The following is a 17,351-nucleotide window of genomic DNA, read 5'->3' on the forward strand; positions in this document are numbered from 1 at the left end:
GGCTCCGTATGTGGGTGAACACCTGCTGTTGGAGTGGGTTAGTGTCTACTGGCTCCGTATGTGACTGAAACACCGGCTGTTGGAGTTGGTTAGTGTCTACTGGCTCCGTATGTGGGTGAATAACGGCCTGTTTTTTTTTTTTTTTTTTGTCCTGTAGGTGATTGAATCTCTGGGAATCATGATCTACAAGGCGTTGGACTACAGTCTGAAGGAGAGCGAGGAGAGAGAGCTCAGTCCGCCTCTGGAGCAACTCATCGACATGATGACCAACGTGGCAGAGAAGGAGAGGGACCCCTGCCCTGATGAAGGTTACGAGGCCACCGAGGAGGAGGAAGACCCAAACACTGTCTGTAATATTAAAAGATTCAGAGACGTCCTCACGGTACATCCTGTCTGACTGTCTCTACTACATAGTTACCTGTAACATGTTATAATGGTACTGGTCTGACTGTCTCGACTACATAGTTACCTGTAACATGTTATAATGGTACTGGTCTGACTGTCTCGACTACATAGTTACCTGTAACATGTTATAATGGTACTGGTCTGACTGTCTCGACTACATAGTTACCTGTAACATGTTATAATGGTACTGGTGTAAACTGTTTGTTTGGGTTTACAATGAGCAATTGAGTAGGCAAGATCTGGGTCCAGGCTATAGCAGGAGACTTCAGGTCTGGGACCAGGCTATAGGAGGAGACCACAGGTCTGGGACCAGGCTATAGGAGGAGACCACAGGTCTGGGACCAGGCTATAGGAGGAGACCACAGGTCTGGGACCAGGCTATAGGAGGAGACCACAGGTCTGGGACCAGGCTATAGGAGGAGACCACAGGTCTGGGACCAGGCTATAGGAGGAGACCACAGGTCTGGGACCAGGCTATAGGAGGAGACCACAGGTCTGGGACCAGGCTATAGGAGACTAGTAGGGCTGTGTCTCTCTCCATCCTTCCATTCTGCTCTTCTTGTAAGGGGCATCAGTATGTATTGGTCTCTAGGGCTGTGGCGGTCATGACATTTCTTCAGCCGGTGATTGTAAGCGAATAACTGCCGGTATCACGCTAATTCACCATTAGTTACCATGGATGATCTACGATTAAGACTATCCAACGGGACATTAAACTGTAATATCTCATGTTGTTGCAAGACGTGGCTGAACGATGACACTGGTCCATTTGACTGGGTTTACCTTGCATCGGCAGGACAGAACAGCTACGTCTGGTAAGGGGTTGTGTAGAGTACCTCAAGCTGTAGACCACACTATCTACCAATAGTTCTCATCTATATTATTGTAGCTGTCTATTTACCACCACAGACCGATGCTGGCAGTAAGACCGCACTCAACGAGCTGTATCAGGCCATAAGCAAACAAGACCATGCTAATCCAGAAGCGGTGCTCCTAGTGGCCACGGACAGTAATGCAGGATATTTAAATCCATTTTACCTCATTTCTACCAGCATGTTAAATGTGCAACCAGAGGAAAAATAACTCTAGACCACCTTTACTCCACACACAGAGGCACGTACAAAGCTCTCCCTCGCCCTCCATTTGGTAAATAATAACCATAATTCTATCCTCCTGCTTACAAGCAAAAACTAAAGCAGGAAGTACCAGTGACTCTCTCAATACAGAAGTGGTCAGATGACGCGGATGCTACACTACAGGACTGTTTTGAAGCACAGACTGGAATATGTTCCGGGATTCATCCAATGACATTGAGGAGTACACCACCTTCGTCATCGCCTTCATCAATAAGCGCATCGATGATGTCATCCCCACAGTGACTGTACGTACATATCTCAACCAGAAGCCAAGGATTACAGGCAACGTCTGCACTGAGTTAAAGGCTAGAGCTGCCGCTTTCAAGGAGCAGGACTCTAACCCGGAAGCTGATAAGAAATCCTGCTATGCCCTCAAACAGGAAAAGAAAAGATTCCTCAAAAGTTTCTACAGCTGCACCATCGAGAGCATCGTGACCGGTTGCGTTACTGCCTGGTATGGCAACTGCTCCGAACCATCAAACAGGCAAAGCGTTAACCTACTCCACTGGCTCTGACGCTGATCGGATGTGGCTTACGGACTACAAAGGGAAACCCAGCCACGAGCTGCCCAGTGACGTGAGCCTACCATGCTTTTTTTATGCTTGCATCGAGGTAAGCAACACTGACGCATGCATGAGGGCACCAGCTGTTCGGGACGACTGTGTGATCACACTCTCCGTAGCCGACATGAGCAAGACCTTGAAACGGGTCAACATTCACAAAACCGCAGGGCCAGACGGTTCACACATGCTTTCAGTACACAACTGGCAAGTGTCTTCACTGACATTTTCAACCTCTCCCTGACCGAGTCTGTAATACCAACCTCTTTCCAGCAGACCACCATAGTCCCTGTGCCCCAGAACACTAAGGTAACCTGTCTAAATGATTACTGCCCCGTAGCACTCACGTCTGTAGCCATGAAGTGCTTTGAAAGGCTGGTCATGGCTCACATCAGCATTGTTATGCCAGAAACTCTAGACCTCCTCTAATTTGCATACCGCCCCAACAGATCCACAGATGATGCAATCTCAATTGCACTCCACACTGCCCTTTCCCACGATGAGAGTGCTATTCATTGACTACAGCTCAGCGTTCAACACCATAGAGCCCTCAAAGCTCATCACTAAGCTAAGAACCCTGGGACTAAACACCTCCCTCTGCAACTGGATCCTGGACTTCCTGACGGGCTGCCCCCAGGTGGTAAGGGTATGTAACAACACATCTGCTATGCTGATCCTCAACACTGGAGCCCCTCAGGGGTGCGTTCTCAGCCCCCTCCTGTACTCCCTGTTCATCCACGACTGCGTGGGCAAACACGACTCAAACACCAGTAAGTTTGCTGACGACACAACAACTAGGTCTGTTCATAGACAACGACGAAGCAGCCTATAGGGTGGAGGTCTGAGACCTGATCGTGTGGTGCCAGGACAACAACCTCTCCCTCAATGTGAGCAAGACAAAGGAGCTGCTCGTGGACTACAGGAAAAGGAGGGCTGAACAGGCCCCCATCAACATCGTTGGGACTGGAGTGGCAAGGGTCGAGTTCCACATCACCATCAAACTATCATGGTCCAAACGCACCAAGACAGTTGTTAGGAGGGCACGACAACACCACTTCCCCTTCAGGAGACTGACAAGATTTGGGATGGGTCCCCAGATCCTCAAAAGGTTCTACAGCTGCACCATCGAGAGCATCCTGACCGGTTGCGTCACCACCTGTTATGGCAACTGCTTGGCATCTGACTGTATGTAAGGCTCTACCGAGGGTAGTGCGTACGGCCCAGTAGATCACTGGGGCCAAGCTTCTTGCCATCCAGGACCTATATAATAGCTGTGTCCGAGGAAAGCCCAGAAAATTCAGATGCCAGTAACCCAAGTCATAGACTGTTCTCTCTGCTTCTACACAGCAAGCAGTACTGGAACGCCAAGTCTTTGCCAAAAGGCTCCGTAACAGCTTCTACCCACAAACCATAGACTGATTTTTAACAACAAATTCGTCTTTGTTCTGCTGGTACTCGCTGTTTATTAACTATGCTTAGTCACTTTCCAAATGACCCTGTATATAGCCTCATTACTAACCTATTACACTAACTGTATAATAGCCTCATTATTGTTTTGTAAATTGCTTGTTACCTTTTTTTTGCAAATTAAAAAAAAAAAAAGTTTTAATCAACTATTTTTCTTGAACTACATTGTTGGTTGAGAGCTTGGTAAGTAAACATTTCAGTCAGATTGTATTCAGTGACAAATACAATTTGGGGTCTGAATACTTTCCTAATGTATTGCATTTTTTTATGCGTGTTCTAAATGACATTGTCCTGATAATGGATTACTTCCTAGAGCCCGTTGCTAGGGAACATCGTCCATCAACAACCTCTCTCCGTCACACTCTGTTCTGAGCCGTCATCGCAAGCTCCTTCCTCTAATGATCTGTGTATACATTAAATTATCAGTATATGACCTTGCCTGCCGTCCCTCCTCCCTCCAGCTGTGTACGTCCCACCTGCCCAGCCCCTCTGATGCCCCTAACCACTACCAGGCTGTGTGTCGGGCGCTCTACGCCGAGACCAGAGAGCTACGCAGCTTCCTGGAGAAGATCAGGAGTGCTAAAGAGGTGAGAACGCCCCTGAAACATTTATCCACCTAATCCCTTACTCACTGAAGAGGTGAGGTACCTGACACGTTTATCCACCTAATCCCTTACTCACTGAAGAGGTGAGGTACCTGACTCGTTTATCCACCTAATCCCTTACTCACTGAAGAGGTGAGGTACCTGACACGTTTATCCACCTAATCCCTTACTCACTGAAGAGGTGAGGTACCTGACACGTTTATCCACCTAATCCCTTACTCACTGAAGAGGTGAGGTACCTGACACGTTTATCCACCTAATCCCTTACTCACTGAAGAGGTGAGGTACCTGACACGTTTATCCACCTAATCCCTTACTCACTGAAGAGGTGAGGTACCTGACACGTTTATCCACCTAATCCCTTACTCACTGAAGAGGTGAGGTACCTGACACGTTTATCCACCTAATCCCTTACTCACTGAAGAGGTGAGGTACCTGACACGTTTATCCACCTAATCCCTTACTCACTGAAGAGGAGGTACCTGACACGTTTATCCACCTAATCCCTTACTCACCGAAGAGGTGAGGTACCTGACACGTTTATCCACCTAATCCCTTACTCACTGAAGAGGTGAGGTACCTGACTCGTTTATCCACCTAATCCCTTACTCACTGAAGAGGTGAGGTACCTGACACGTTTATCCACCTAATCCCTTACTCACTGAAGAGGTGAGGTACCTGACACGTTTATCCACCTAATCCCTTACTCACTGAAGAGGTGAGGTACCTGACACGTTTATCCACCTAATCCCTTACTCACTGAAGAGGTGAGGTACCTGACATGTTTATCCACCTAATCCCTTACTCACTGAAGAGGTGAGGTACCTGACATGTTTATCCACCTAATCCCTTACTCACTGAAGAGGTGAGGTACCTGACATGTTTATCCACCTAATCCCTTACTCACTGAAGAGGTGAGGTACTGACATGTTTATCCACCTAATCCCTTACTCACTGAAGAGGTGAGGTACCCCACGTTTATCCACCTAATCCCTTACTCACTGAAGAGGTGAGGTACCTGTACGTTTATCCACCTAATCCCTTACTCACTGAAGAGGTGAGGTACCTGACACGTTTATCCACCTAATCCCTTACTCACTGAAGAGGTGAGGTACCTGACACGTTTATCCACCTAATCCCTTACTCACTGAAGAGGTGAGGTACCTGACACGTTTATCCACCTAATCCCTTACTCACTGAAGAGGTGAGGTACCTGACATGTTTATCCACCTAATCCCTTACTCACTGAAGAGGAGGTACCTGACACGTTTATCCACCTAATCCCTTACTCACTGAAGAGGTGAGGTACCTGACATGTTTATCCACCTAATCCCTTACTCACTGAAGAGGTGAGGTACCTGACACGTTTATCCACCTAATCCCTTACTCACTGAAGAGGAGGTACCTGACACGTTTATCCACCTAATCCCTTACTCACTGAAGAGGAGGTACCTGACACGTTTATCCACCTAATCCCTTACTCACTGAAGAGGTGAGACCGCCCCTGACACGTTTATCCACCTAATCCCTTACTCACTGAAGAGGTGAGGTACCTGACACGTTTATCCACCTAATCCCTTACTCACTGAAGAGGTGAGGTACCTGACACGTTTATCCACCTAATCCCTTACTCACTGAAGAGGAGGTACCTGACACGTTTATCCACCTAATCCCTTACTCACTGAAGAGGTGAGGTACCTGTACGTTTATCCACCTAATCCCTTACTCACTGAAGAGGTGAGGTACCTGTACGTTTATCCACCTAATCCCTTACTCACTGAAGAGGTGAGGTACCTGACACGTTTATCCACCTAATCCCTTACTCACTGAAGAGGTGAGGTACCTGACACGTTTATCCACCTAATCCCTTACTCACTGAAGAGGTGAGGTACCTGACACGTTTATCCACCTAATCCCTTACTCACTGAAGAGGTGAGGTACCTGACATGTTTATCCACTAATTTTACTCACTGAAGAGGTGAACTGACACGTTTATCCACCTAATCCCTTACTCACTGAAGAGGTGAGGTACCTGACACGTTTATCCACCTAATCCCTTACTCACTGAAGAGGTGAGGTACCACACGTTTATCCACCTAATCCCTTACTCACTGAAGAGGAGGTACCTGACACGTTTATCCACCTAATCCCTTACTCACTGAAGAGGAGGTACCTGACACGTTTATCCACCTAATCCCTTACTCACTGAAGAGGTGAGGTACCTGACTCGTTTATCCACCTAATCCCTTACTCACTGAAGAGGTGAGACCGCCCCTGACATGTTTATCCACCTAATCCCTTACTCACTGAAGAGGTGAGGTACCTGACACGTTTATCCACCTAATCCCTTACTCACTGAAGAGGAGGTACCTGACACGTTTATCCACCTAATCCCTTACTCACTGAAGAGGAGGTACCTGACACGTTTATCCACCTAATCCCTTACTCACTGAAGAGGTGAGACCGCCCCTGACATGTTTATCCACCTAATCCCTTACTCACTGAAGAGGTGAGGTACCTGACATGTTTATCCACCTAATCCCTTACTCACTGAAGAGGTGAGGTACCTGACACGTTTATCCACCTAATCCCTTACTCACTGAAGAGGAGGTACCTGACACGTTTATCCACCTAATCCCTTACTCACTGAAGAGAGGTACCTGACACGTTTATCCACCTAATCCCTTACTCACTGAAGAGGAGGTACCTGACACGTTTATCCACCTAATCCCTTACTCACTGAAGAGGTGAGGTACCTGACACGTTTATCCACCTAATCCCTTACTCACTGAAGAGGTGAGGTACCTGACACGTTTATCCACCTAATCCCTTACTCACTGAAGAGGTGAGGTACCTGACACGTTTATCCACCTAATCCCTTACTCACTGAAGAGGTGAGGTACCTGACTCGTTTATCCACCTAATCCCTTACTCACTGAAGAGGTGAGGTACCTGACACGTTTATCCACCTAATCCCTTACTCACTGAAGAGGTGAGGTACCTGACACGTTTATTCACCTAATCCCTTACTCACTGAAGAGGAGGTACCTGACACGTTTATCCACCTAATCCCTTACTCACTGAAGAGGAGGTACCTGACACGTTTATCCACCTAATCCCTTACTCACTGAAGAGGTGAGGTACCTGACATGTTTATCCACCTAATCCCTTACTCACTGAAGAGGTGAGGTACCTGACACGTTTATCCACCTAATCCCTTACTCACTGAAGAGGAGGTACCTGACACGTTTATCCACCTAATCCCTTACTCACTGAAGAGGAGGTACCTGACACGTTTATCCACCTAATCCCTTACTCACTGAAGAGGTGAGGTACCTGACACGTTTATCCACCTAATCCCTTACTCACTGAAGAGGTGAGGTACCTGACACGTTTATCCACCTAATCCCTTACTCACTGAAGAGGTGAGGTACCTGACTCGGCAGCAGCTGATTAGTTTGACATAATCTGTGTTGGAGAGGCCCGGAGTCTGATCAACAGCTCTAACAGTAGAAGTGTTTAAATGATCAATGCGCAAGAATGATCCCATATTCTGCTACCTGCTCAGAATGAGGATCTTAACCAGGCAAGGCACATCTCCAAAAGGAGACAAAGAAAGACTCCTGACCAGAAAGAACTGTCCAGGTTTCTCCCTATTCAGAAAGGGTTCCTGGTCCAAACTAATTAGCCTAGTTACTGCGAGACCATTTTACATTAGTTCACTGATTTTAATTTGAGAGTTTCAACAGATTAATGATTCACAAGGGAGTGTTTCAACGGGGTCGAGTCCACCGCACAGTCAGCAGCCAGTCCGAGGGAAGCCCAAGGCATGCTGGGATGACTGCAAGGGACTGGCTGGTTTAACTGGGTCAGTGAGGCAAAGGACACTGGGAGGTCTCTATGCTGTATCTAAATAGTCTACAGTGGCTTCCTCTCCTTCCCTACACCATTTGTAACATGGCTGCTGTGTGTAACATGGCTGCTGTGTGTAACATGGCTGCTGTGTGTAACATGGCTGCTGTGTGTAACCTGGCTGCTGTGTGTAACCTGGCTGCTCTGACTGCAGTCGGATTAAGCTACTACTTTCTCCTCCTTTACCTTACATCTCTTCCCTTCTCTCCCCTCTCCCTCTCCTCCCGGCTGCGTCCCTCTCCTCCCGTCGTCCCTCTCCTCCCGCCAACCCTCTCTCCTCCCGCCGTCCCTCTCTCCTCCCGCCGTCCCTCTCTCCTCCGCCGTCCCTCTCTCCTCCCGCCGTCCCTCTCTCCTCCCCGCCGTCCCTCTCTACCGTCCCTCCTTACCTCCCTCTCTCCTTCCCTCTCCTCTCCCCTCTCTCCCCCGTCCAACCCTCTCGTCCCTCTCCCTCCCCCGCCAACCCTCTCCCCTCTCCTCCCGCGTCCAACCCTCCTCCCCCTCCCTCCTCCCGCCGTCCCTCCTCCTCCCCTCCCTCTCTCCTCCCGCCCTCTCCCTCGTCCCTCTCTCCTCCCCCGTCCCTCTCTCCTCCCCCTCCCTCTCTCCTCCCCCGCCAACCCGCCGTCCCTCTCTCCCGCCGTCCCCCTCTCCTCCCGCCGTCCCCCTCTCCTCCCTCTCCTCCCGCCTCCCTCTCCTCCGCCGTCCCTCCCTCCCGCCTCCCCCTCTCCTCCCGCTCCTCCCGCCGTCCCTCTCTCCTCCCCGTCCCTCTCTCCTCGTCCCTCTCTCCTCCCGCCGTCCCTCTCTCCTCCCGCCGTCCCCTCTCCTCGTCCCTCTCTCCTCCCGCCGTCCCTCTCCTCCCGCCGTCCCCCTCTCCTCCCGCCGTCCCTCTCTCCTCCGCCGTCTCTCCTCCGCCGTCCCTCTCTCCTCTCCCTCTCTCCTCCCCGCCGTCCCTCTCTCCTCGCCGTCCCTCCCCTCTCCTCTCGCCTCCCTCCCCGCCGTCCCCCTCTCTCTCCTCCTCCCGCCGTCCCCTCTCCTCGTCCCTCTCTCCCCGCCGTCCCTCTCCTCCCGCTGTCCCTCTCCCTCCCGCCGTCCCTCCTCCTCCCGCCGTCCCTCTCTCCTCCCGCCGTCCCCTCTCCTCCCGCTGTCCCTCTCCCTCTCCTCCGTCCCTCTCCCCTCTCCTCTCGCCAACCCTCTCCCTCTCCTCCCGCCGTCCCTCCCGCCATCCCTCTCCTCTCTCTCCCTCCTGCCAGACATACAACGGATAAATAACACTGCCCATGACCTTCTGGTGTTGACCCAGAGCTCTAATGTTTCTAGTGCACAGCAAAATAGCAACTTAACTCCTGTATTAAACACATCACCTCTCACGCTCTCCATTTCTGTCTTCCCCCTGTACCTTGTAGAACCTGCGGCGGATGGAGCGAGACACTGGAGAGGAACCAATCAGAGATGTCAACGAGCTACAGAACGCTGACTGGGTAAGCGTGACCTGAAGTAGCGGGCGCAAAAAGTCCCCGCATCACTTTTTCAGGGGAAACGGAAGTTAGCTTGACTATACTGTATCCCTGAGAACCAGAAGAATCCGCTGCGGACGGTGTGGTAAGAGAGGCCGCGAGGGTGTGGTAAGAGAGGCCGCGAGGGTGTGGTAAGAGAGGCCGCGAGGGTGTGGTAAGAGAGACCGCGAGGGTGTGGTAAGAGAGACCGTAATTCTCTTATCGCTCAACACAGGAACAGTTCTGATACTTGACACCGAGAAACTGTAAAGATCTAAATGTTGACACTTGTCTGCGGTTGGTTGCTGGGCAACCAGTCAATTTAAATTCAGGAAGTACATTGAAAGTTGCATTACAATTCTGTAAAATGAGGAAAATGTAGAATTGAAATTTGGTTTACTTTCTGAATTGAATTAGAAATTTAAATGAACCCCAACCCTGCTATTATCCTGTGTCCCGCAGGCTAAGTACTGGATGCAGGTGATGGGTGACCTGCGTAACGGGGTCAAGCTGAAGAAGGTCCAGGAGAGACGGTACAGCCCTCTACCTGTAGAGTTCCAGCTCACACCTTATGAGATGCTGATGGATGACATACGCTTCAAACGATACAAACTACGGAACGTCATGGTGAGGGACTTAAACATGAAGAACAGCACCTTACAGGAATGATGGATCATGGGTTTTTTAAGTCATTGTGAAGGGAGGGTCTCATCTGTTAGCCCGGTCCCACGTCGCTGAGCTCATATTCATGAAACGTTGCAGAGTCCTGCTCTGTGATTTAGTTTAGCCTTTCAGATCATAATGAATAAGATTGGCTGGACAGGAGGAGCTCGTGCTATTTTCGTGTAACTGTTCGTCTACACCTGTTGTTTACGAAGCCTGTGACATATGATTGGATCCTGGATCAGCGTTTCTACTCTTCAGATGCTTTCTGGGTCCTGATGTTTTTCATACATTCGGAAAGTATTCAGACCCCTTTTTCCAAATGTTACGTGACAGCCTTGTTCTAAAGTTGATTTAAATAATTGTTTTTCCCTTGTCAATCTTTTTTATTTTATTTAACCTTTATTTAACCAGGTAGGCAAGTTGAGAACAAGTTCTCATTTACAATTGCGACCTGGCCAAGATAAAGCAAAGCAGTTCGACAGATACAACGACACAGAGTTACACATGGAGTAAAACAAACATACAGTAGAAACAAGTCTATATACGATGTGAGCAAATGAGGTGAGAAGGGAGGTAAAGGCAAAAAAGGCCATGGTGGCAAAGTAAATACAATATAGCAAGTAAAACACTGGAATGGTAGATTTGCAATGGAAGAATGTGCAAAGTAGAAATAAAAATAATGGGGTGCAAAGGAGCAAAATAATTAAATACAGTTGGGAAAGAGGTAGTTGTTTGGGCTAAATTATAGGTGGGCTATGTGCAGTAATCTGTCAGCTGCTCTGACAGTTGGTACTTAAAGCTAGTGAGGGAGATAAGTGTTTCCAGTTTCAGAGATTTTTGTAGTTCGTTCCAGTCATTGGCAGCAGAGAACTGGAAGGAGAGGCAGCCAAAGAAAGAATTGGTTTTGGGGGTGACCAGAGAGATATACCTGCTAGAGCGTGTGCTACAGGTGGGAGATGCTATGGTGACCAGCGAGCTGAGATAAGGGGGGACTTTACCTAGCAGGGTCTTGTAGATGACATGGAGCCAGTGGGTTTGGCGACGAGTATGAAGCAAGGGCCAGCCAACAAGAGCATACAGGTCGCAGTGGTGGGTAGTATATGGGGCTTTGGTGACAACGGATGGCACTGTGATAAACTGCATCCAATTTGTTGAGTAGGGTATTGGAGGCTTTTTTGTAAATGACATCGCCAAAGTTGAGGATCGGTAGGATGGTCAGTTTTACAAGGGTATGTTTGGCAGCATGAGTGAAGGATGCTTTGTTGCAAAATAGGAGGCCAATTCTAGAGTTAATTTTGGATTGGAGATGTTTGATATGGGTCTGGAAGGAGAGTTTACAATCTAACCAGACACCTAAGTATTTGTAGTTGTCCACGTATTCTAAGTCAGAGCCGTCCAGAGTAGTGATGTTGGACAGGCGGGTAGGTGCAGATAGCGATCGGTTGAAGAGCATGCATTTAGTTTTACTTGTATTTAAGAGCAGTTGGAGGCCACGGAAGGAGAGTTGTATGGCATTGAAGCTCGTCTGGAGGTTTGTTAACACAGTGTCCAAAGAAGGGCCAGAAGTATACAGAATGGTGTCGTCTGCGTAGAGGTGGATCAGAGACTCACCAGCAGCAAGAGCGACCTCATTGATGTATAAAGAGAAGAGTCGGTCCAAGAATTGAACCCTGTTGCACCCCCAGAGACTGCCAGAGGCCAGAGGGAACATCTTCAATATGGTCCTGTCATCAACCCTGTTTCTCCCTAAAAAAAATTAAAAAGTGTATCAATCGACACACACTACTACCCCATAATGACAAAGCGAAAACATGTTCAGAAATGTTTGCAAATGTATTAAAAATAAATAGTTACATAAGTATTCACACCCTTTGCTTCTCATCCCACAGTTGACAGTGCAAAAACCAGTCAGAGCAAAAACCAAGCCATAAGGTCGAAGAGCTCCGAGACAGGATTGTGTCGAGGCACAATCTTTATTGCGCTCCACACTGCCATTGAATACAGCTCAGCATTCAACACCATAGTGCCCTCAACTCATCACTAAGTTAAGGACCCGGGGACTAAGCGCCTCCTCCAGCAACTGGATCCTGGACTTCCTGATGGGCCGCCCCCAGGTGGTAAGGGTATGTAACGACACATCTGCCACGCTGATCCTCATCACAGGGGCCCCTCAGGGGTGTGTACTCAGCCCCCTCCTGTACTTCCTGTTCACCCACGACTGCACGGCCAGTCACAACTCCAAAACCATCATGAAGTTTGCTGATGACACAAGTGGTAGGCCTGATCTCTGACAACAACGAGACAGCCTATAAGGAGGAGGACAGACCCGGCCGGGTGTTGCTAGAATAACAACCTCTTCCTCAACGTGATCAAGACGAAAGAGATGATTGTGGACTTCAGGAAAAAGAGAACTGAGCACGCACCTCTCTTCGACACGGCTGCAGTGGAGCAGGTTGAGCGCTTCAAGTTCCTTGGCGTCCAAATCACCAACAAACTAACATGGTCCAAGCACACCAAGACAGTTGTGAAGAGGGCACAACAAAATCTATTCCCCCTCAGGAGACTGAAAAGATTTGGCATGGGTCCTCAGATCCTCAAAAGGTTCTACAGCTGCACCATCGAGAGCATCCGGACTGGCTATGGCAACTGCTCTGCCTCCGACCGCAAGGCACTACAGAGGGTAGTGCGTACGGCCCAGTACATCACTGAGGCCAAGTTTCCTGCCATCCAGGACCTCTGTACAAGGCGGTCATCGGAAAGCCCTAAGAATTCTCAGGCTCAAGCCACCCGAGTCATAGACTTCTCTCCCGCTACCATATGGCAAGCTCTACCAGAGCGCATATTCTAGGTCCAAAACAGGCTTCTTAACCGCTTTGCTGGGGCACAAACTTCCAAAAGCGCTGTATGTGTAGTGTTACATTACCCTCTCTCCCTCAGTGACATATCCTGACATAATGTAAACGTTATACATTACCCTACCTCCCTCAGTGACATATCCTGTCATAATGTAAACGTTATACATTACCCTACCTCCCTCAGTGACATATCCTGTCATAATGTAAACGTTATACATTACCCTCTCTCCCTCAGTGACATATCCTGTCATAATGTAAACGTTATACATTACCCTCTCTCCCTCAGTGACATATCCTGTCATAATGTAAACGTTATACATTACCCTCAGTGACATATCCTGGCATAATGTAAACGTTATACATTACCCTCTCTCCCTCAGTGACATATCCTGTCATAATGTAAACGTTATACATTACCCTCTCTCCCTCAGTGACATATCCTGTCATAATGTAAACGTTATACATTACCCTCTCTCCCTCAGTGACATATCCTGTCATAATGTAAACGTTATACATTACCCTCTCTCCCTCAGTGACATATCCTGACATAATGTAAACGTTATACATTACCCTCTCTCCCTCAGTGACATATCCTGACATAATGTAAACGTTATACATTACCCTCTCTCCCTCAGTGACATATCCTGTCATAATGTAAACGTTATACATTACCCTCTCTCCCTCAGTGACATATCCTGACATAATGTAAACGTTATACATTACCCTACCTCCCTCAGTGACATATCCTGTCATAATGTAAACGTTATACATTACCCTCAGTGACATATCCTGGCATAATGTAAACGTTATACATTACCCTCATTGACATATCCTGTCATAATGTAAACGTTATACATTACCCTCAGTGACATATCCTGGCATAACGTAAATGTTATACATTACCCTCTCCCTCAGTGACATGGGTAGAGATCTTAGAAACGAACAGTATAAAAGAGAGGCTTCCCTGCACCCAACACATTCCAAGCTTGGTTGCACCCACAATATACCTTCCTCCTCTAACCCTTAACTAGTGGTCTAGACCCTCCGCTATATACCTTCCCCCTCTAACCCTTAACTAGTGGTCTAGACCCTCTGCTATATACCTTCCTCCTCTAACCCTTAACTAGTGGTCTAGACCCTCTGCTATATACCTTCCTCCTCTAACCCTTAACTAGTGGTCTAGACCCTCCGCTATATACCTTCCCCCTCTAACCCTTAACTAGTGGTCTAGACCCTCCGCTATATACCTTCCTCCTCTAACCCTTAACTAGTGGTCTAGACCCTCCGCTATATACCTTCCCCCTCTAACCCTTAACTAGTGGTCTAGACCCTCCGCTATATACCTTCCCCCTCTAACCCTTAACTAGTGGTCTAGACCCTCCGCTATATACCTTCCTCCTCTAACCCTTAACTAGTGGTCTAGACCCTCCGCTATATACCTTCCTCCTCTAAGCCTTAACTAGTGGTCTAGACCCTCCGCTATATACCTTCCCCCTCTAACCCTTAACTAGTGGTCTAGACCCTCTGCTATATACCTTCCTCTTATAACCCTTAACTAGTGGTCTAGACCCTCCGCTATATACCTTCCCCCTCTAACCCTTAACTAGTGGTCTAGACCCTCTGCTATATACCTTCCCCCTCTAACCCTTAACTAGTGGTCTAGACCCTCTAACCCTTAACTAGTGGTCTAGACCCTCTAACCCTTAACTAGTGGTCTAGACCCTCTAACCCTTAACTAGTGGTCTAGACCCTCTAACCCTTAACTAGTGGTCTAGACCCTCTAACCTTTAACTAGTGGTCTAGACCCTCTAACCCTTAACTAGTGGTCTAGACCCTCTAACCCTTAACTAGTGGTCTAGACCCTCTAACCCTTAACTAGTGGTCTAGACCCTCTAACCCTTAACTAGTGGTCTAGACCCTCTAACCCTTAACTAGTGGTCTAGACCCTCTAACCCTTAACTAGTGGTCTAGACCCTCTAACCCTTAACTAGTGGTCTAGACCCTCTAACCCTTAACTAGTGGTCTAGACCCTCTAACCCTTAACTAGTGGTCTAGACCCTCTGCTATATACCTTCCTCTTATAACCCTTAACCTCTAAACCTCAGCACTGCATCAGTGACATGAATAAATATATTTCCATATTCTCAGAACCTAACAGTATTAAACGACTGAACTTTAGTGTTTGGTCTCACTAGTGCTCGGACGCAATGATTACATCAAACCTTTTGGATGCGTTTGCTGTTTCGATTTGTTTCAATTACTTTCTGCCCAATAGAAATTGATGGTAAATAATGTATTGTCACTTTTCTTGTAAATAACAATAGAATATGTTTCTTGTCCGTTCATGTGGATTCTCTCTACCATGATTACGGATAGTCCTAAATGAGTGAGAGTTAATCTCCAAATATGAAAATCCCAAGACATGCTAACCTCTCTCCATTACAATAACAGCTGACGTTAGCATTTTGTGTGTGTGCGTGTACTCATTACCTCTCCTGTTCTGATGTGTTGTTACTCCAGCTGAATGGAGACGTCCCTCCCAGGTTAAAGAGTGCTCATGAGGTCATCCTGGACTTCATCCGCTCCAGACCACCTCTCAACCCTGTGAGTACTGACCCGGTCTCTGACCACCTCTCAACCCTGTGAGTACTGACCCGGTCTCTGACCACCTCTCAACCCTGTGAGTACTGACCCGGTCTCTGACCACCTCTCAACCCTGTGAGTACTGACCCGGTCTCTGACCACCTCTCAACCCTGTGAGTACTGACCCGGTCGCTGACCACCTCTCAACCCTGTGAGTACTGACCCGGTCGCTGACCACCTCTCAACCCTGTGAGTACTGACCCGGTCGCTGACCACCTCTCAACCCTGTGAGTACTGACCCGGTCGCTGACCACCTCTCAACCCTGTGAGTACTGACCCGGTCGCTGACCACCTCTCAACCCTGTGAGTACTGACCCGGTCGCTGACCACCTCTCAACCCTGTGAGTACTGACCCGGTCTCTGACCACCTCTCAACCCTGTGAGTACTGACCCGGTCTCTGACCACCTCTCAACCCTGTGAGTACTGACCCGGTCTCTGACCACCTCTCAACCCTGTGAGTACTGACCCGCATGTCTCTGACCACCTCTCAACCCTGTGAGTACTGACCCGGTCTCTGACCACCTCTCAACCCTGTGAGTACTGACCCGGTCTCTGACCACCTCTCAACCCTGTGAGTACTGACCCGGTCTCTGACCACCTCTCAACCCTGTGAGTACTGACCCGGTCTCTGACCACCTCTCAACCCTGTGAGTACTGACCCGGTCTCTGACCACCTCTCAACCCTGTGAGTACTGACCCGGTCTCTGACCACCTCTCAACCCTGTGAGTACTGACCCGGTCTCTGACCACCTCTCAACCCTGTGAGTACTGACCCGGTCTCTGACCACCTCTCAACCCTGTGAGTACTGACCCGGTCTCTGACCACCTCTCAACCCTGTGAGTACTGACCCGGTCTCTGACCACCTCTCAACCCTGTGAGTACTGACCCGGTCTCTGACCACCTCTCAACCCTGTGAGTACTGACCCGGTCTCTGACCACCTCTCAACCCTGTGAGTACTGACCCGGTCTCTGACCACCTCTCAACCCTGTGAGTACTGACCCGGTCTCTGACCACCTCTCAACCCCGTGAGTACTGACCCGGTCTCTGACCACCTCTCAACCCCGTGAGTACTGACCCGGTCTCTGACCACCTCTCAACCCCGTGAGTACTGACCCGGTCTCTGACCACCTCTCAACCCCGTGAGTACTGACCCGGTCTCTGACCACCTCTCAACCCTGTGAGTACTGACCCGGTCTCTGACCACCTCTCAACCCCGTGAGTACTGACCCGGTCTCTGACCACCTCTCAACCCCGTGAGTGCTGTTCAATTATGTATATTATAAACCACATGAAATGTGAAAGCATGCATGTCTATGATGCAGACCTATTTCACATTGTTAACATGGTCGCGATTTTAAATAGTCTAGTGCGTCAAACCCAGCTGCTGTGCTACGACAGACATGATGGGGATGATTAGGAGGATGAATTGGGAAGATGGGGTGTCTGGCAGCCTCCTATTGCTACGACTGAGAGCACAGTTGTACACTCTAGACTGCAATTATTGCCCTTGTGACGCCTTCTTGCTCCTAAGGGGATGAATCCAGTTTTGTTGAATTGAAAGGAAGGGCAGCTGCTTCAATATGTTGCTTCATGTTTTTATTGTGGATGG

At 48.8% G+C, this 17,351-nt stretch overlaps 1 protein-coding gene and 1 long non-coding RNA gene across 2 annotated transcripts in view; one reads left to right on the plus strand and one right to left on the minus strand.

Moving 5' to 3' along the window:
- LOC127909593 (protein spire homolog 1-like) overlaps positions 1 to 17,351 on the plus strand; it is a 53,166-nt gene that overhangs the window by 28,042 nt on the left and 7,773 nt on the right. The window contains exons 3-7 of the mRNA XM_052471748.1: positions 158 to 382; positions 4,030 to 4,155; positions 9,486 to 9,560; positions 10,038 to 10,202; positions 15,617 to 15,700. Of these exons, the coding sequence (XP_052327708.1) occupies positions 158 to 382; positions 4,030 to 4,155; positions 9,486 to 9,560; positions 10,038 to 10,202; positions 15,617 to 15,700 (675 nt within the window). The remainder of the gene's footprint in view (positions 1 to 157; positions 383 to 4,029; positions 4,156 to 9,485; positions 9,561 to 10,037; positions 10,203 to 15,616; positions 15,701 to 17,351) is intronic.
- Positions 15,745 to 16,353, minus strand: LOC127909102 (uncharacterized). The gene is made up of 3 exons (XR_008069623.1): positions 16,225 to 16,353; positions 16,070 to 16,183; positions 15,745 to 15,841 (listed from the first exon to the last, which is right to left on the minus strand). It is a non-coding gene; the product is annotated as an uncharacterized LOC127909102 (long non-coding RNA).

Source organism: Oncorhynchus keta, chromosome 19 (assembly GCF_023373465.1).
Source record: "Oncorhynchus keta strain PuntledgeMale-10-30-2019 chromosome 19, Oket_V2, whole genome shotgun sequence".
Lineage (NCBI taxonomy): Eukaryota > Metazoa > Chordata > Actinopteri > Salmoniformes > Salmonidae > Oncorhynchus > Oncorhynchus keta.